This window comes from Azolla caroliniana, unplaced genomic scaffold (assembly GCF_043228905.1).
Source record: "Azolla caroliniana isolate FFs.n. ecotype wild unplaced genomic scaffold, voAzoCaro1.0.p SCAF_1, whole genome shotgun sequence".
Taxonomy (NCBI): domain Eukaryota; kingdom Viridiplantae; phylum Streptophyta; class Polypodiopsida; order Salviniales; family Salviniaceae; genus Azolla; species Azolla caroliniana.
The window spans coordinates 35638624-35659722 of record NW_028230436.1 but is presented as its reverse complement, the minus strand read 5'-3'; the positions used below and the strand labels follow the sequence as shown (position 1 = coordinate 35659722).

Here is a 21099-nt window from a genome sequence, read left to right as displayed (position 1 = left end):
TATTCTAGGTTGTGAATAAAATTTGGCAAAGCTTAAAAAGGTGAATTCATCAAGGTCGATCAGCCATTGACTAATAATCCTAACGTGGGTGGTTTCAGTCGGGGAAGTGGAAATCGTACTCCAAGCTTCGAACCGGCCAAACCAATTGATAAATTTCCGAAGGTCCAACAGGTGTCAACATCAAATGATGTATACAAATAGCAAAATTAAGATCAACTTATGAAGCAAGCACATTTAGCACCAATCAACCTCAAATTTAGAGGTGTATTAGATAAATAGAGGTGGATTCATCACATCATGTTGTATTTGCCAATGACAATATTGTGTACCAGTTTAAGATTTATGTATTATGTACAATATTATGTTGTATTCTTCAAGATTTAATTTTGATGCAATATGTATTTCAATGAAGGTAAATTCTTTAGCAAAAAAATAAGTGTGAACACTTAGGGAAGTTCATCTAGACTCTGTACTTGAACTAAGCCCATAGTCAATAGCCCAAGGATCAAGTCAAACACCAAGAAATCACATCCCAGAGATTAATGTTAGAAATAAGGTTTGGATTGAGCGTTGCAAGGTCACAACCCGCTCTTATGAAACTAGGCACTTTTTGCATCATGAAACTAGTGCTTTTCAAATCCACAGAAGTAGATGCAAGGAGTTTGTCATGAACAAACCATACCCAAGAAATGTCTTGTGATTGAAAAGATTTAGCAATTTTTATCGTAATCTTGTCAATCCTAAAATAAAGGCTTCACAAATAGCTTATCAAAACAATAGACTGACCTTAGCAAGGAGGCATGCTAAGACATTACAAAAGCTTAGCACAAGCTTCTTAGTGGGGCAAAAATAATAGCAAAATCCATATTTTTGTTATGAATTACGGTTGGGACAGTTATTTGCCCAGTGAGATGTTTCTCCACATACAAAACAACTACCGTTGATTGAAGTTTCACCTGTGGCCCTCACAAATGCTCCTCTTCCCACTGTGTTTTGTCTCCCTCTTCCCCTTTTATTTGCTCTTCCTCCACGACTGTTGCCAGTAACTCTATTTAGCGTGGTTGTCCTAGTCATAGTGTTTGCATTTCCATTCGCTCTGTCAGCATTTTCAGTGGTTTCTGATTGCAATTCCCATCTACATAAAATATGAAGAATCTTAACCGTGATCTATTAAAGTGTAAGATGACATGAATCCATCAATAATCTACATGTACTGACAAGAAGAAATTGCAATTGTTGTTTGCACATCGGTAGAAGCGTTTTCCACGATTACTCTCTGTTTGAGATGTAAGCAAAGAGCATATTTCTTTACAATGGCACATCACCAAATCTACACAAATTGCCATTTAAACACAGGATTAGAAGAATCTTCTATGTAATTGACTTATTCAGCATGTACATATAAAATTACACCTGGTTGCGTGTGTAAATTTGGCCTTCTATCTTGTGCAGCACGTCTTTCAACACGTCTTTCACCTTGCCTTACATTATTTTGCAAACCAGTGTTCAACACCCTGTTTGCCACACCTGTTTGTGTTGGTAAGTTTGACCTTCGATCTTGTGTAGAGTTGGGATTGTCCCCTTGCCTGGCATTATTCAATCCTCTGCTGTTTGAAGGTTGCCCACCTCCGCCTAAGTTAATAAGTGTTACAAATTAAAATTCAGATGCGTCAATAATGTGACCATATCTTTTCAAACAACTTGAGCAGAAAGAATCAAATGTGATCAATTCACATGCCATATACCAGTCCCACAAATTTCAATCAATTCCCTGAGGATGGCATCACAACCTCCAACACAACCTGCATGCCATTAAAAGATTGTATCATATAAGGTCAAAATTACCAAACCAGATACTAAGTTATCACCGATTCACCACCATCCACCACCCAAGCTTAATAACAGTTTGGGTGTATCGATAGTGTTCTAAAAATATTTGTATTAAAAGTGCTGGCATTGATGATTTGAACAATGTCATATCATCACTTAAATATACAGAATAGCAAAATGTTAAACAAATCACTCCTTGAAACCTGTATATTCTGTGCCATATTGAGGAGGTATTTCTCCCTGTCTGAACTTGAAGTGTATGAGATGAACAGCTCCTGTTTATAATATGATGAATAAAGACAAAGGTAAGAAAACGGTAGACTCTTCATTAATGAAATCAAACATATTACCACCTTGCCACTCATTCATCATGGATTGCACATCAATTCTACATCAAGGCAGATAAACTCATTCGAGCAAAAAATGGACGCAGCTCATTTATAATGAATATCTCCATTTTGAGACCAGTTCAATTTAGTTTTAGGTGAGTTTTTTAAACCTGGTCCACAAGTAGAGCAAGCCTCATCCAAAACTGATGCTTCTACAAGAGCATTCGGCAGCCATATAGCATTCCTGCACTATTCTAAAAAATAATAGCATTAGATCTTCCTACAGGAATAGGATGTTTTTCTAGATACATTTGAACATATCAAGTTATCTAGAGGTATATGAAATTGATCATGCAATTCAATTTTTTTTCTGATTATTATGTAAAATTGTCAGATAATCCCACATATATATATATATATGTTTGAAATCTCTTTATAACAACATAATAGCAATGATATCAATAGTTAAAATTTTTTGATCAGGTATTCACATAGCAGTATGCTGATTCAACAATGTCATATAATTGGTTTCGTAGGCAGAACAATACATACATGAGGAAATTTCATACATCCAACCATCCACTTTCCACCCTGAAACATTACAGGCAATCAGAAGATCAATAGGTAACAACTACTTTACAAGTATATTCAATGTTATTTCTATTATCATTCAAAAAATATGGGGCTCTAAATGACTTAAAATGGACTTCCTCATGGAGAGCAAAAGTTTATGTAGCGATACAACCTGAGCACTGGATTGACAACATTTGAATATTGTTTGGAACACAGAAAAACTTTGCTTTAGTTAGGCACAATATTCCTTACAGCTCTTCATCAAATAGAGTGGTTCTCCAGAGGTAAGGTACAATAGTGCTGTTACTCTATGTCTAAAGGAAAACCCTCAGACATGGTTTGATTAACTTGTTCAGTACTTGCAACGGTATTGTGCCTTCCCTCTTCGTAATATATCAATAGTTCATCATTTAAAGCAATAACTGGAATACCCAAGGGAGCTCGTTTAGGACAGGGAATGGTATACAAAAAGTTTTAATGACTCTCACAAATCCAGGTTCAAGAACATCTACTAGATCTCTCACAAGTTAGACTTAGAATCACATATATTTTTCTGGATGAAAGCCTTGACTTCCACAGGAAGTGGTCAAGGTTGCTGGACAGGTGCACAAAGACCTGTAAGAGTTGGGTGCTCTAACAGGGCGAAGCAGAGAAGGGTGTAGTGGTTACTACATCCTCGAAAGACATGAAAAGAGAGCAAACTCTCACTGTAACAACACTCTCGTCTTGCACCACTAATCAACGTATCAATCATTACAGAAACCTCTGAACAGGTTAGACTGGGACACAGAACTTACTGATTTCAGTACAAACGAGAACGTCCAGTGGTTAAAAATTCCAAAATACTTCAAATACCACAATGGTAATAATTATTGTAAGAGTTTGTTGAAATTGATGTTTGAAAGAGCTTCAAAATCACACTGGTCATTGCTTTAAGGTTTGACTTCAAGCTTGCAATTTCATTAATATGGATTTTCATTCTCACATAAAACAGATAGAAATATGATCTTACCGGATTCCTTCTCAATATCATATTTCCTTCTTGACAAGAAGGGCAGCTACGAACCATTCCACCAAAATTCCTTTCATCTCTTGGTCTATTAGTCCTGCAACCACCATAAAGAAGTTTTGTATTTGCATAAAAGAATAACAGTTAGTTGTGAACAAACCATCTTGGCACAGTTCTGCGTGGAAAACATACTAAGAGGAAGTTGTAACATTTTTCAGCTCAGATTTGTAATCTGATTTGCTTTCAATGGTTGTTTAATACAGCAACGATTATTCTTTTAAATAATACACTCTTCTAAATCAAAACCAGGACTTGCAAGTACTTTTTAGACCATGTACATGAATAGAAGTAGAAAGATCAAAGACTCTAGCCATGGAGTACATCCACGAACTAAATATGGATGTAGCTAAGGATCATCCTATACAACGTCCTAACTATTGTTCACATTCTATATATCAATAATTGGCAATAGTTTCAGTGAAATCTATTTCTACATCTTAGTCTTCAGGTGGTAACCTTCAGAGCAAGAGATCTAAATCAACAGAGACAATTACTCTCACATTGACTTCCCAAAAACACCTTCCTACTCATGCCGATATTATGAATACTTTCTGGTTGTTTTTCAGATTTTATTATGTTACTCTGCTCAACACATCTCAGATAAAATAACCAGATAAAACAAAAATGAAGATAAAATAGCAGAAATGTTTTCAAAACCAGAATATAACAGAAAAAAGGAATTACGCTTGCCTTTCAAAGAAAAGTCCCATTGCTTCCAAAAGTTTCTCTTTATGCATCTTTGCCTGCATCCAAAAAACATCACTTTGAACCAGACGTTATAATGTCAGTGTCAAATTATAGAGTTACATATTAAGATGTAAGCTCTTGTTTGGTCTGATAAGCCATTTTAGCCTCTTAAAACACGCTAATATTCCTTTAAAATATAAATAGACAGACATATAAGAAGTTCCATCAGCTATATTAGAACCAGAATATGATCATAACTACAAATCTGCGGTATCTTGAAGAATTTTTGCAACACAAATGTTTGTAAAGAAACAAACCATGAATGAAAACGTAAGTACTTGTTTTATGCCTATGTTTGGGAATGCTGTCCCATATACTTCTGAGGATGCCACTAATTTACTTCATAGCACTCAATGAATGGCTAATGCCAACAAATATCGTTTGAGCTGCAAATATATAGTTTCAAGTTTCAGAAATATCGGTGATAGAATAAATAATAGGACATCTTGCTATACACCGCAACTAGGATCTAGAATAAGCAAGTATATTCAATCTGTATCCAAATTAGATTGGTTTTAGCACAGAGCTTAATTATTAGGTAGCTAGTTAGCATTCTATGAAAGTAAGAAAAAGGTCTTTGTTATGAGCACTTAAAACTGGAGATCATTGCAATAAAGAAGAATAAAAAGGAACCAGAGGCTATCCTAATTGCCCAAATTCTTTCCTTGAGTTGGACCAGAAAGAAAATTCTACCTCCTTTGGCAACATCCTGGAGCACATTTTAAAGATGCAACAACGTAAAATATGCAAATTTTAGTCCAGAAAAACTGTGGTTATATCACAAACTCTTGGGAAGATGTTTTAGCATAAAACGCACATATACAAAAGCAAGAATGTTAATAAAGCAAGTGATATGGGCTTAGAGACAAGTGATTTAGACCTACTACAAAATCTCGCAAATTTAGATATCTTAATTTCAAATGATTTCCTTCTTTCAAAGAGTGTTCAAAAATTTTACTTACATCAAGAAAGCACTCCCTCATTTGACGTAAGGATGTCTCTAATACTTCCAATTTTGTTTTGGTTCCATCACTCACAGCTTTCATATCCCTTTCCATCATGGCACGAAGATAAGGCTTCCAAAGTTCATATCTGACAACAATATACACAATATATTTGTTAACTACCTAAAACTTAAAACAGCTAAATAAATGACGGATGTAACCAGAAGTTCTCAAAGTCTTAATAGAGTTCTTTAAGCAACTCTCAAAAATTCCACAGAATAGATTGAACGTTTTTTGTCATCAAGGAAATTATCACAGCAAGGTAACACCTAATGTTGGTATCCTCAACTCAAAGAATGATTTCAATCACAAGGCATGCCTCATCAATCTACATGCACTTCCTCCTTTTCAATATATCTGGGAATGTCCCTGTCTAGATGTTACCCAAGCAAAGAGAAATACAGTATTTAAAAAAATGATATAATCAACTAGGACACACAAATCAGTGTAGTAGGATAAATTAAGACATTTTTCCATCAGCTAGAAAGAGGTGAAATGGGAAATGAGACCAAATGAGAGATCACATATTAAAATGGTCGTCACAATAAACCAGAATAAATATAGGCATTGTAAAAATGGTACTCGAGGACTACCCAAGCTGCTTTCCAGGAAAACAGAATACAAAACTTAACTAGTAGTCAGAAATGTATACCCCATTATATCATATCCCATCACTAGAGCTTCACCCTGCATATAATCAAATTCAAAACTATAAGGATACATGTATGCAAAAGGCATAACCTTATATATTATAGAGTATAAGAAATTTGGAAGCACTCGAATGATTAATTATGTAACTTGATGTTGAGAACTTTACCCAGAGATACAAACATTGGCCATGGGTAACAACGAGGAGACCCACAAAACATGAGAAAAAACACTAGAACAAAGATGTAAAACTAAAATATAAAATAAGTAGAACGGTGAAAATAAAAGTTTGGCCTACATACCTAGCAAGTATACGACTATCATGATTGGCCTTAATTTAGCTAAACTATATGGTCAAGGAGTCAGAATTGAGTGTGTGGGCAGAGAAAGATCCCTATTGTTCATCAGGACAGGTAGGTTTCTGATATACATAGGGGGGATATCCAAATAGATATGCAAGAATAGTTCTAGTCATATGGCAAAGTATACACGCCATCAGGGGGTGGAAGCAGAAGAACACTGTTTGCCGTTGTACTGTTTTGAGTGAAATAAGAGGGAGATATCATTGCTTCTTTAACCAAGAGTTTGGCCAAACGCACAAGATAGCAGAACATTAGGAACAACAGGGCTTGTGAGTGTTTCTGGAAAAACTCAAGAGACACAAGAAAGTTGTTGACGGAAAATAAAACAACCATACAAGCTCATCAACAAAGAATACTCACAACTATTTTTTCCCGAATTATTCCTCATGTTGCAGTTAATCAAGGACTACACAAGTTGGATGCCAACTAAGACACTTCAAAGGGGTTATCATAGATCAGGCAATAGCAACCTGTCATGCAAATAAACATAAGCAGTGTGAACCACTATCTCACCACCCTTCTCATCCCAGGTGCTTCCCTCGTGTCAGAGATTCTCCATGCTCGATTAACACACGTTGGAGATCTTTTGAAGACAGAAAGTACAACGTATCTAACTAGAGAACCTTATCTGTATAGATAACAAGATTCTTTGTATGTGGTTACATTTATTTTTGTTTAGGTAGAGAACCTTGACAGATTTCACCTATATATATATATATTGTTAGGGACACTCCTGATGTCTAATCAAAGATTGTGGGCAAAGTTCCAAGGAATGGCAACAACTAATGCCATTGCTCTTTGTCATGGACATCATAGACATCACCCTCGACCCTAATGTGCATATCTTCAAGATCAAAGCCATCATCACATTGGACGGGAGTTGGCCTCATCATCCAACCGATCTCTCCAGATTGGATGACCACATGATAGGTATGCTCAGGGAGCAGCAATTTCAGTTCCAGGAAATAGACACCAAACCTGATTGTTGGCCACTCATCATTACATTTGAAAGAATTCAGAGTAGAAGAGCAAAGAAAGGCTGATTCAGATGGTACTGCATGCTGTAAAATTAAACGATTCACATTTGCAAACTTTGACAAGTCTATATGCCATCATGTTCTTTTAGAGATATTAATATTTCATTCTTTCTATGAAATAGAACTTTTAGAAATGGGCAGTGTGGGATGATTTCTCTACTGTGATGAGATAAATGACTGGGTAGGTTGTAATCTTTAATTTCATAATGAGTACTATATCAGCAAAAATATGGCATGCTCTCACTGCAAGCAGAGTGTATCCAACAATAAATATTTCTATATCATTCCAGGAAAGAAACCTTTACCAGCCTTGTTGGACTAAAACGTGTGTTTGCATCCTTGACTACGTAACACCTATCCAACAACTTCTTAATGTGATCATGCATTGTTGCATCTGTCCCAATGCCTGACTGCCGCAAGAAAAGAATATATAATTCTAAATTTCATCATTAAAAACAGAGACGGAGAACGAAAATCAACTAAACTTTCATGATTGCAGTAGGCTATAGATGACTAGAATATCTCCTAGAAAAACCCAAGCATCACCTGGTCCATAAGACTGATCAGGTCTGCTTCACTTAGAAGAGGTGGCGGTGATGTTGTCCCCATATCTAGTGTTAGCCTTGTTGGAATAAACTGGAAAAGACGTCAGTAATGATAATAATGAAGAAATTTTCAGCATGCAAGCCATTGAATCCACACGACTCAATTATCTCTTTAAAAACCTCATGCGTCTACTGTCAAACTGTACACTTTATGGAATAGTTTCTTTTAGGAACATTTAATAGATCTTTCTCCCATTCTTGTTAAATTGTATTAATGCAACTTGGTGTTAAAGTTCTTATGTTGGAAAGATTTTTAGTCAATATTTAAGAGGCAAAAAAGCTTTAATCTCCTGATCTGTTGAACCACATGAGATACTATAATCCTATAATGAACTAAACATAAAATTTAGCTACTCACACAAAAGATTAACCAAGGGCCAGCACATTCTCATTGCTGTCAAACAAATAGCTGCAATGAGCATTTGAGAAGTTCCTCATGGTTTGAACCAGATTTATGACCGTCATTTACAATAGTCTAATTCAACAACTTTAAATGTCTGATAGAAAATCAATGTATTTCCTTCAACCATGCTTTGTTTCCTATCAGAGCTCCAAATCTCTTATAGAACTGTTGCTTTGGCCTTTAAAAAGAGGTTAATATATCTTTCTTTTTCTGAGGACTTTAGGGCTTTTGTCTCGAGAGTACATGCATGCTCATTTTTAGTGCTGCATCACATTCAGTGCATCAGTCCTCAGAGTATGAATTGCCTACTGTAAACAGGGAAATTATGCTAAGTTCGTTATACATGTAACAAAAATCTAACATTAGGAAATTTTGGAACTTATTATTGGGTCTTGTAAAAAAAAATTCAAATATTTGAAAATTTTGGACATATAATTGGGTCTTCTAAGAAAAATGAAATATCAAGAAAAAAATTGCTCATTCTTAGGCCATCTAAGAAAGTAGAAGTACTTCACAATTCATTAGGGAAAAAATCCATCGTAAAAATTGTAGATCTTATAAACTACATTATGGAGCACTTTGCTTCCTTACTGCCAATTCTAGCCTAAAAGATAACAATGTTTACTATGTCTCCAAAATTGTAAATTAGTATGTCCCCAGAAAAGACGACCATACATTATCACCATATATATACCCACAGCGATATTTACACATCATAACTGAATCCACCACTTCATTTTGAGTACATTCCATCAGATTTCTCAACCCCATATATCCTAACATAAAATTTGTAGACAATCAAACAAATTTGATGTCCACAAGACTACCAGTTTATGGAAATCAACGCAAATCCTAAAACAGTACGCAAGTATTTGATTTAGGGAGATGTCCAACAAACCTGCTGCCCGAGTTCAAAGTTTGGAATTGTGGAGCTCCCCCATGATTCAAAGCGATATACTTCCAAATAGTTTTTCTGTTTGGAGAGGAGAAATACATAGCAGAAGAGTTTGAACTGACTAATATAGGATTAAAGAAGATAGGAAAAACCAGAATAAGAAAAAAATGAAGAGCAAAAGGTGAGGAAACATTTATTAGAAAAGAATAGCATAGAAGAAAATAATATGATCACACAAGAGTGCAAGCTTAACCTCTTTAGTGTCTACCAAAAGGAAAATAAGATCGTCACATCATCGTCCACACATAATCTTGACAAAAAATTGTCATCATACTTTCGTCATCAATGCTAAGACTAGGTGTCAACATAAGGACATAAAATTGAATATTTATCCTAATCCATGAATGCACACAGATAATGAGTACAGCCTTCACCCTTTAAGAGCTATAGCAAGAACTGGGGGATCTTCAAACTTCATATATAGCATGACATATAGCCATGTCACCATAGAAACATAAGAAATGCCACTTACGCATAAGAAAATAGAAACTACTTGTCTTTCCTAAAAACCAGTAGAGATTCGGCTTAACGAACTAAGAGATCTCGTCCCATCTCATGTTCCTACAAACTCAACTCCTGGTCAGGCCATGACAATATCAAATTCCTTAGAACACTCTGCGAAGCAGTTGCCAAGTTACAGAGCCATTTTAAGATCTCCAGGCTTAGCAGAATAACCATGTTAGAGAAAGAATTACAAGCAACATTGGCATGAATCCTAACATAGAAAACAGCTTATGGACACTATGGAAAGGATATGATCCAGGAATTTGTTTCAAAGAACCTTACAGCTGTAATCATGAGACCAGATGCTGTGAAGCATTCCCCTGCAATATCTACAGATGCAGTTGTCCCATAGCCAACAGCTGGTTGAGAGACACAAGCAAGAAAATGGCGAGTAATCAGCTCATACAATCTCTGTTTAAAAAAAACAAAGTACAACCTCAAGAAAGTTATATTTGAGTATACGTTTCTAAGATTTTCCAGCTATATCTTGTAAGCATGAAAGTTTTTGTGCAATCTAGCATTCTTACGCTTACTGCATGGTCATTGGACCAATTAGATTCCCCTTGGGAAAACTTTGTTGGATGAATAGGCGGGTGAGCTTTGTCATCATGCCCACCATTACTAGGTTGCCTCCATAAATTTGTCGTCGGGTCAAGAAGCCGCTGAGCATACCAGCCCCATATGGAGTGTTGAGATTGTCCTTGAACAATACCCTGAAATAGCATTACACAATGTAAGTAACAGATCTAAATATGCAGAAGTAATATTCGACTGGTTGGATTCCATATGCTCATTACCTGTTCCCCTGGCATATTACTGTTTCTTTTGTATTCAAGAACATGATATGTATTAAGAATTGGAAAATCACAAATATCTAATCCCAGATTTTTGAGATTTCATTCTCCAGTAATCAATATTTTTTTATTATTTACTACTACTACTACTAAAACATTTTATGAGCAACACAATTTACAACAATCTGCGTGGTTCAATATACTGTATGAAAACTTGAAACAATAATTAAAACTCTAGAATCAACATTTATTCCAAAAGAAATGCCTGCACCGAGAGAAAGTCACAAAAAGTAAGCTTTGACAAGTTAACATCAGCAGTTATAATATTTGATAAGTCTTACGGGTCATTATCCTCTTTTAGAGATATTAGTATATCTTTATTTCTTAATGTACCAAAATGAATTTATCTTATTCATGAAAAGTACAAATTATTGGTAATTTACATTATATGTATTAAAATATTTCCATGCCATGAAGTGAAACAGAGCCAACAAACAGACACTATATAGTTAAAGAACCATGGCAGTATTCTGTTCATTGCCATAGTTAAAGGTGAAGGTATCCAAGTTAGACAATGCATTGCCTTGCTCACAAGACTAACTCAAATACAAAAATAAACTAAGCACCCGTACTATTAAATGGCATAATAAAAATAAGTCAACTGACCTGTAAATCTGTGTTTTCGGAGAAATAATCCGTCTCTGTTCGTGGATAGCTTATAAATCCAGCCTGATACAGTTCCTCAGCCACCTGAAAAATAGTTGTACAGCTAAGATATAAAAAGAAGCAAGCAAAAGAAAGTCTGCAGAACACAGCCAAAAAAGACTTCAAAAGGAAAAGATAAAGAATATATTCAATACCGCTTTCCTCCATGAAAGCCCACGAAATGCTAGTATCTACTTTATCATTTCAACTTCCAAAGCAAAAAGGGCCTTACTCTATCTTGCTTCTTGTTCCTTCATGCAGTGATTCACTTTTTCCATCCATTGATTCTACTATAATTACAGGCACGTAACCAACTTTCCCAGCTCCTACCACCTTGGGCTGGGTATCTTGTACTGGGCTCACTCCACAGTAGTGATTTTGCAGAAATACACTGAGACTTGTAGATACATTGCCTATGCCCCAAAGGGAACAAAAAGGACTATACTATGGGCAGAAACAGGACCTTATTACCTACCCTGACACGAGGAAATTTTTACCCTGTTACTAAGACTGATGAGAATAATTTCAGCTGCTCGTACTCACATCTCGCATTATTACATGACATCGTACAAGACAGTAGTCCTCCATGAAAATCATGGTTCAATAACCAACATTGTTTGTTTCTCATTTTAAATCCTTCGAAGTTTCACATGTGATGTCCTTATTTGCTTTTGCTCAATTGAGATATGTATCACAGTCATGGATGATGTATAGTGTTTATAAGTCATTTTGGACTCTTTAGAGGTAGATATATGTTGCTGCCTTCTGGGATCCCACAAAGTGTTCAACATTGTGATCTGTACAGAAAGGTAGACTATTCCAGCAGCAACCATATGCAATCAGATCCCCATGTATGATGACACGCAGTAAATACATAGTATAAGAGCAAGCAATGTCTAGCAGCAACCATATGCAATCAAATACCCATGTAAGATGACAAGCAGTAAATACATAGTATAAAAGCAAGCACTGTAGCTGAAGGAATGTTTCTAACTCTCTCCCACTGACTTCAGGCTTTCTGTATACAAGCTGATCTACAACATTCGCTGCAAGGAAGAGACTTATTAGGAATTCCTCGCATGATTTGCTTTATGACTGCATTGGTTTTTGACATGAAAACTAGCAACACCACCTCCATGGCCTATATAATAGATTATTTCTGTGCACAGAAAGGCTTAACTGCAAAATATGAACCTTGGTAAGACCAAAGTAATGATCTTCCGGTCATCATTACTTAGGACTCATGGAGCAAATATAGGCAGCCAGGGAACAACTGACTCGAGTATATCTACCACCAGGCATGCTGTAGAGAAAGACAATTTGAGAAAACTCCAACAAGATGGTGGTTATCTGACCCTTTCATTAAACAAGACAGTTTAAGATGTAAATCTCTCTTTTGGTCCAATTGGCCATATTGGACCCTTAAAAAGCATTATTTTATATATATTTCTTTCTTTGCATAATCCTTGAAACGAAGCATCACATTGAGATGTTCATGCGTACATTCTATTAACTCCCTGATTCAAACCCTAATTCTGCTGCACTGTTATATTTCCAGCTGCCATGCAGAGGATTTCCAAATTCTCTTTACTCTCTCCTCTCTGGTAGCACATTGATCTCCTCTATTATCATTGACAATGAGGCTGGCAACTGCCTCACATGCCCATTACTAAAGATCCTTCCTCTGCTGCATACAACTGCAATTAGAGAGTGACCCTTCTGGTGGCAGTTGTATAGCACACCATGTTCTTCAACTGAAAACCTAATGTCAGAGGTATGTGCATTGTTTTCTATTCGGGGTATTTTTCCTTCATGCATTGCTGACATTTAGCCTGATCTAAACGCACATCCTAGTGCCTTGGGTGCATATCCACCAACTTGAACAATAACTTTCAAACTGTACCATTGAAAAACACGCTACTAAATAGATATCCTGAGAGCATTTCCCTTATGAGCATGAAGTTTCCTTTTGTCATTAGTGTGTGCATAGATATGTTACACAAGAAGCTCACAAAAAGAAGGTTAAATCATCAACATCCTCCTCATATTATTGCAAGCACTTCTTTCAAGAAAAGAAAATATTGGACCAAGATTGAAGGATATCATTGAAATATGAACAACAATTTAAATTAACATCAAGAATGCAACAGGAAACGATATTAACAACAATACTAAGCATTACAAAGACATCAAACACGCAAGTAAATCTGCAATCAATTAGCAAAACTACAAGTGGATAATATCTCCACTTCCAGAAATACATAACGCACAACAATCCTTGAGACAAGAAATGATATTTGCCTTCATAGTTTGTTCTGAGCTCATTCTGAAATACCGAGAAGCACGTTTCTGCAACTCTACCGTATTTAGTGGATGAGGTGGAAACTTTTTGCATTCTTTTCCTTTCACTTCAATAACCTGCAGATGAAGAGAATTTCCACATACAACAAAAGTCGTTCAGAAACTCTAGTCTCTATTATAAAGAAAAATCGAAGGATAACGGAAAGAAGGGTGCACCAATTCTCACTCACTGTGGCTGTAGGTTCTTCCACGCACATTTCATAGATTACTAGCGCAGATAGATGATCAAAGAGACGTCCTCTCCTGCATCACATTCAGTTCATTTACATTATTCTTGTTTCACAATTTAATTTCCACAGAAACTTCAATCCATTGTCATTATATACATACACCCAATTAAATGTTGCACTTCCATCTTCAGAGCTATATTGGCAACTGATTGACCAGAAATCCTCAGGCTGATGAGCCTGAATTTCCCAATATCTCTCCACTACAAATCCCAGAGTTGGAAACTAATGCATATCCAAACAACAATTGGAAGTCTCTTGTTAAAATTCAGAAATCTTGATCGCACTTGACCAACAGAACTTACAACATATGCAACAAACTTAATCACAATTAGAAATCACATTCTGAATGTGTTTAGACATGATATATGTCAACAACAGTCCAGATATGGCAAAGCACTGTGTAGCTGCAACAAATCAAATGTCTCCACTAATGAAGCTTGTTTCATGAATAAAATGGAACTGATCATGACATCAATACCATTATTAAGATCCTAGTACATAAAACTAGCATGAAAGAGACATACCTGGCAAGGACCATAACTTAGTATGAGTTTTTTGTCATTTCCTTGGAAAGGAAAGACAAATGAGTCTGATAAAAGCATTGTTTGGAAGCGAGTAAAAGATGCTCCAATACGCAGATCAATTTCCTGATGCGCAAAAGCAGCAACTTAGTATGTGTGTAATGTGCAGAACCTCTGAAAGGAAAGCAACAGTGCACAAACAAACACAAGAAGCAGTACAGTATGATGCATTCAGGAAGTAAATAAAACAATGTACACTAACCTGCCTGGCATCGACTGCATCTGCAAATAGAGGGTTTGGTCGCACAAGATTTTGAGCTGCCTGGTGAATGTCTCTGGAGAAAGAACAATGTTCTCAGAGGCAATAAAAGCTTCTTTCATACCAAAATGTGGCCAATTACTGAGACAGATCAGAGAAAACGAAGTCGCGAAATTTTTTGGGGCCAAAAGAAAGAAAAAAACGGTTGTTTCAGACGGAGAGGGAGAGGGACAAAAACAAGAAAACGCAGGAAAAGTTTCAGAGGCACAAATATAGAAGAAGACGCGGCTTAGGTGGTGCAAAACCGAGATGAAGAAAAGAGGTGGAACGTGCCTGTCAATGAGTGCAGAGAAACGTGCTCTCCATATAGTAAGGCGAGGATTAGTAGAATGGCAAATCTCAAGCACCTCGAAGGCGATGTTCTCTCCTTCTCGGTCACAATCCAACCAGAGAATGAGCCACTGGCATCTTCTAGCCTCCTCTTCCAGAGTACGTTTGAGAGGGAGCTTGTCTTGAGGAACAAACTTCCGTACGGGAGCATCATAGAGGTCAGCAGGATCACAGGAGTGCCACTTCTTGTATCTTTCCTCGAAGTCGAGCTCCATGAGGTGTCCAGTGACAGAGGTGACGGACATGAAGCATCGCTGGTTCACGATGGTGTACTCGAACTCGAAGATCTTGTTGTAGACAGAGCGACCCTCGCGGGTCCGCATGGAGCCACGCGACAGAATCTCGGAGACGGCCCGCGCCACGGATGGCTTCTCCGCCACGTTCAGCACCCGTAACACCACCATGGCTTACCTTCTGGACGACGTTGTCGCCTGTGCAGGTCTCATGGCGAGCTTCAGGAGGAGTATCCAGTACATAGCAGCAAGCAGTAGAGGTAGTGGTAGACTGTAGTGCCTGTGCCTGCGCCTGCGTGTGGGTGGCGGGAACTAAACTACGCATGATTTTCAGTGAGAGAGTCACACTGCCGTCCGTCCGTCCGTTTCCACATTTGCGTCCGGACGGACACCTTTTTTCTTTCCATTTGGGCGTGAGGCTGGCCACTCGAAACAACGTAAATCCTTTGTATGACCCACCTCTACATAACATCTCGATTCTCAAGACTTCTTCGTTGGGCCTCCCCTAATTGCTGCCCTATCTCACTCACGTTCATGGAGTTTTTCCGATCAACCAACTACCCGAACATCGAACAAAACCTAATTCATCTTAACGATATGGTTCATTCAAACCTACCTATCTATAGTCACTGCACCCAATTTTGCAATCATCAGTAGCCAAAATTTCTTGGGCAGTAAATTGTCTTATCGCCCCACAGCATGACCAAAAGCAAAAGAAAAACATTAACTTGAAGATGATTCCGAGTGCGCGCACCCAATTGAATTCATCGTCCGGCAATCTATGCTCACAATCCAAAATCGAATCGAACTTATATAGTGAGTCGACGAGACCACCAAAGTTGATGTGATGTGTTTCTTTTCTTAAAAGCTTTTTGTTAACACTATATGTGTAGCGGCACCAGCCAGCAGCCCAAAGGAGTGGGTTAATTACGTGGGGTGGGGGAAGCTACTGCAGACGAAGTTCAAGGAGAGAGAGTTAAGGTTCTGTGTGTAACGTAAGGAAGGAAGGAAGGCCTTAGGCAGGCAGGCAGGCAGGCAGGCAGGCATGATGATGGAGAGAGTGTGGGCGGGGGGACGTAGCGCCACCTGGAAGATGGCGGCGGCGGTAGCGGGCGTGCTGGTGGCGTCGGTGGTGGCGACGGTGAAGCGAGTTGGATGGGCCAAGCTCCAAGCCTCCGCGAAAGCAGCAGAGTATGATGAAAGTGGCGGCGGATCCTCCTCCTCCCCTCCACCCTTGGTTCAGATCCTGGGCCTCCTCGCCAAAGGAGCTTCCGCCTTCCAAGACCATGTGGGCCCTTGCTCCATCACCGACCTCACCCTGGGCCTCGCTGCCATGCTCAAGGTAACGTTCCGTTGTCATCGGTAACACATCTCATAAAAAATAATAAGGATCGTGTAATATCAATACTATGTGTATATGTATGTATAATGTACAAGTATTTCAGATGGCAGAGAAGCAGCCTCCCCCTCCCCCAGGCCGCCTGGCGGATGAGAAGCTAAGCCAGAGCCCTGAGTTCCTGGCATGCATCCAGCACTGGCGGGCCATGGCTGAGGCAGTCTATGTTTGTGAAGTCTCATCCTTCTCCCTCATGACCCAGCTACCAGAGTCGGCTGTGGTGCATGCCGAATGGAACGCCGACCGCAACACCATGCGCCCGGCCTATGTGGTTTGCGTTGACGTGCCCTTTGGCTCAGTCGTGGTCTCTCTACGGGGCACCTCCAACATAGCCGACATGCTCACGAGTGCGGGGGCATCTCCCGAGGCATTCTACGGCGGTCAAGCACATGGTGGGTATGTCAAGGCAACAAAAGCTTTGCTAAATGAAATTCGACCCCACCTCCTCAAGGCTTTTACTAGAGGGCCCATGGGGGATGGAGCAAAATCAGCTAATTGGAAACTCGTGTTGGTGGGGCATAGCATGGGAGGTGCTATAGCGATCATGGCTGGGATGGAGCTACGACACACTTATCCTGGCCTCAGGTGTTGGAGCTTCTCGACTCCTGCTTGTGTTAGTCATGAACTAGCCCTCGAAAGTGCCAAGTTTGCAACTAGTGTCGTATCAGCCTATGATATCGTGCCGAGGTTCTCCTTGGTCGCATTGGAAGGGTTGAGAAAGAAGTTGATCGAGTTTAGTCCCAAGATAGCAAGGACGATACTCGAGAATGATCCCTACTGGAAGAGTGTCATATGGACTATAGACACACAAGAGGTTACAATGAGTGTATGCAGGGGCTTGCAACAGAAGTTTCTCCAAGGTATAGGGTGGTGTCAGCCTGATTCAAAGAAATCCCAAGATGAGACACCTCAACCTCCATATCCTGCAGTGGCTCTTTATCCGCCTGGTCGTTTGCTAGTGCTTGTTGCGAAACCAGCCGGGTTTGGTAAGCTACCACAATCACGTAGTAATGTGCCTCAATCGCGCAATTTTGGTGCCTACCCATCATTTGAAGAGAGTCTCCACACCAAATGGAATCTCCTAGTAGCCAAACATGAAGAGTTCTTGCAACTCATCGTATCCCCTTGGAGTGTGTCCGACCATATGCTTGGGAATATATGTGAGGGAATTGCATACCTCCAAGCACAATGTTCTCCCCTTTCACTTTCCTCTTGTCAGGAACTTTCTCTTTAAATCTAGGTTTGGTGCAATAAGAAGTAAAGTCTCATGAAAGAGAAATAGGATGTCTACAACATGTTTCCAACCCTATCATCTCACTACATCCTCGAGGGACTTGGAAAGTTCATGAATGTTTTCCTCATTCCTCATGGATATGACCTAGTTTGACAATGTATCCTATCTTCGGTGTTTTCAGCTATATGATCTACATTATTTTTAATGCATTAGAAGACATGGTTCTCTGATGTGGAAGTTGTGCAAAAATGCATATTGGTACTTTGTGAAATATGTTTCAATCAACTCATGTGCCTAAAGATTCATATATATCCACTAGTCATGGTGTGCATCTAAGCTAGTGAACAATGGCTTGAACCATAAATCCATCATGAGCATTTGAAGAAGTAAGCTTGTGAGTGGACCACATCAATGTTGGGAATTTGAATTCCCCCACCCCACCCTTATTCCTTTAAGATTGAAGGGCAATCAATCAGATATCTCGCACTCATGTGAATCCTTCCATACATACCTAATAGTTATGGCCTACAAACAAAATTGTTTGTAGGTTGTTAGGGTTGATAAGTCTAATTAACTCTAAATGCCCTATGTTGGCGTGTTTGATTCAATGTTCTTAGCAAACTAAATTTGTTGGTTGTCTTATAATCTCCTAGATTTTACCGTTAAACATGCAACACATGATTGGCATCAAACAATCAATCTCAGTAGCTTATGTTTCTTATCCTCCTTTCTTGCACCCCCTTCCATTGATCTCTTGAGTAGTTGATGTTTTGTAGCCATCAAGCAAACATCATTTCTTGGATGGATAGGTTGATAAATTATTATAGATGAGAAAATAACATTGTTGCTATTCTTGTATACTCGTTTCACTACAAACTTTTATTTCACAAAAGTTGAGATTTGTTAATGTCCTTTTCCAAGCCATCTACAACCTCACAGAAGGTAAGGGATCTTATCTAAATAACTATTACAATAGCTCTAGCCAATAGATGACATAAACATTAGGTTGCTCATTGTAAACCTTTTTAGTTATGCCATATGAATCAAGAGTGAGATGCACAACACAATTTCTAGTAACAACAATATTAAAAAGAATTGAATAGTTTCGAAATGCAATATTTGTTGCACAATGGTACGGGTAGGGAATGTGGCATCCCAATTAAAACGAGACAATAGATTATGATTGTTAGCAAGTCCCAATTATATGGTCTTATGGTTAGCACGGCATGGTTTTCTGGAGTGGAAGTTGTGCAAAAATGCATATTGGTACTTTGTGAAATATGTTTCAATCGAGTCATGTGCCTAAAAGATTCACATATATCCACACGTCATGATGTGCATCTAAACTAGTGGACAATGGCCTGAACCATAAATCCATCATAAGCATTTGAGATAGTAAGCTTGTGAGTGAACCACATTAATGTTGGGAAATTGAATTCCCCCTCCCCACCCTTCCCAACTATAAGGCCAATTTTGAGAGACGGAAATTTTCTCAATCCAAATATCTAAGTTATCTTGGACATTTTGTTACACGTTTATGGTTGGGTGGTCATAATTAATGATTTCATACATACACACAAATCATCAGTACTAGCATGATGGCAAAACGTATGGATAATCCATGAAATTAGAAAATGTACAAGTTGAGCTAGTTCATATGACATAAGAATACAAACATGCACCCCAACTTGAGCAAACAAAATTAGGCAACTTAGGCATCATTTATGATGCATTATGGCTTATACAATGCAAAAGACAATAGAAAGATTATGATTTGCTAAAATGTAAACATAATTGTTTCATACAATTGACTTTGAAGATTTCATGGAGATTCCCATACAAATTAGTAAGGCTTACAAAGTGTTTGTATGTAATGAGAGGAGCTTCTCAATGGCAAAGAAATTTCATCATTTTTAAAAGCACATTGTAAGCTCATATGATTTACTGCCCATATATGAGCTAGGCAATTTTCATATCCACATACATGTAGTTTGTAATATGTATATGTGTCCTTGAAGTAATATCTTTATCAATGACAAATTCAATAGTAATTCTCTGACGACTAAAGAACTCATAATACTGGGGCAAGATGCCATTTGTGAAGGTTATTATAAACATTCAACAACATATTTACATCCTGAAATGTATTTTGTTGTAAGGGAAAGATTTTGAAAACAATAAGACAAAAAATATAAAAAACAGCAAAGTTGAATGCATTACTCATTAAAACATAAGCAACCAAGAGATAAATAGACAGATTTAATGACTTCCTCAAATAAATAAATGCACATATATATGGTTTTATAGATGGCCATACAATAAATATAGTTGTAGATATACATGGATGCACCACAGTGCTCATCTTAAATTGTTATACAAATCTTCTCTATTGAAGCACTGTTAGTTTGGTACATTTGCAACCGACTGACTGATGCTCTGACAAGCATCACAACCACCAAACAAGGTTGCGTGAGATTTGCTAATATTCCCTCCCATAGTAACCAAGTCACACCTCACCCCAGTTTACAATTCAACAAGGCCTAGCTTCAATGAAAATTTTCAAAGGAACCTGTACAGTGGGGGCAACTTCGCAATTGTGGAAATTTTGTGCGGGAAGTTCCCAGCTATCTGATGATGATGGCTTTAAGAAAGGCAGCACAATTTACAGCAAAAAATCTCCTAATAAATAATATTTCCTTGAAATTACTTTCAAAACACATGCTCTGATCCAACATATGTGAAGATTGAAGTTTTCATTAGTCATACTCAGTGAGTAAAATGATGTGACTCCAACAAATAGGAGCTTTATATTTGAAGGCGTAACATTATGAGCATACCAAGCCTTCCTCACTCAGAAAAAAAAACAGGTATTTCCATATTCAACACCAAGAAAAGCAGCAGCATTGCAAG

General features: G+C 38.0%; 2 protein-coding genes and 1 long non-coding RNA gene across 3 annotated transcripts; 2 read left to right on the top strand and 1 right to left on the bottom strand.

Moving 5' to 3' along the window:
- The first annotated feature begins 457 nt into the window (after positions 1-457).
- LOC147870171 (uncharacterized) lies at positions 458-620 on the top strand. The gene is made up of 2 exons (XR_015532423.1): positions 458-544; positions 578-620. It is a non-coding gene; the product is annotated as an uncharacterized LOC147870171 (long non-coding RNA).
- Positions 621-743: 123 nt separating this feature from the next.
- On the bottom strand, positions 744-15793 carry TOP3A (topoisomerase 3alpha). The gene is made up of 23 exons (XM_087337612.1): positions 15270-15793; positions 14940-15012; positions 14681-14803; positions 14257-14378; positions 14097-14169; positions 13860-13983; positions 11527-11612; positions 10600-10779; positions 10349-10477; positions 9506-9580; positions 8146-8235; positions 7905-8009; positions 6205-6239; positions 5511-5640; positions 4492-4544; positions 3745-3838; positions 2712-2750; positions 2330-2408; positions 2034-2105; positions 1746-1802; positions 1414-1632; positions 1219-1330; positions 744-1135 (listed from the first exon to the last, which is right to left on the bottom strand). Exons 1-23 carry the CDS (start codon positions 15728-15730, stop codon positions 874-876), a joined length of 2793 nt encoding a protein of 930 aa, XP_087193738.1. The 5' UTR covers positions 15731-15793; the 3' UTR covers positions 744-873.
- Positions 15794-16606: 813 nt separating this feature from the next.
- Positions 16607-18269, top strand: LOC147870169 (uncharacterized). Its single transcript, XM_087339635.1, has 2 exons — positions 16607-16901; positions 17005-18269. Exons 1-2 carry the CDS (start codon positions 16608-16610, stop codon positions 18187-18189), a joined length of 1479 nt encoding a protein of 492 aa, XP_087195761.1. The 5' UTR covers position 16607; the 3' UTR covers positions 18190-18269.
- The last annotated feature ends 2830 nt before the right edge of the window (positions 18270-21099 follow it).

Bases quoted from the DNA above. Each gene is read 5' to 3' on its own strand.
- TOP3A (XM_087337612.1), bottom strand. From the start codon at position 15,730: ATGGTGGTGTTACGGGTGCTGAACGTGGCGGAGAAGCCATCCGTGGCG. The intron at 3,839-4,491 runs GCAAGCGTAATT...TGGTGGTTGCAG, and splicing joins ATGGGACTTTTCTTTGAAAG to GACTAATAGACCAAGAGATG. The intron at 1,136-1,218 runs GTCAGTACATGT...TATTTTATGTAG, and splicing joins AACAATTGCAATTTCTTCTT to ATGGGAATTGCAATCAGAAA.
- LOC147870169 (XM_087339635.1), top strand. From the start codon at position 16,608: ATGATGGAGAGAGTGTGGGCGGGGGGACGTAGCGCCACCTGGAAGATG. The intron at 16,902-17,004 runs GTAACGTTCCGT...CAAGTATTTCAG, and splicing joins GCCTCGCTGCCATGCTCAAG to ATGGCAGAGAAGCAGCCTCC.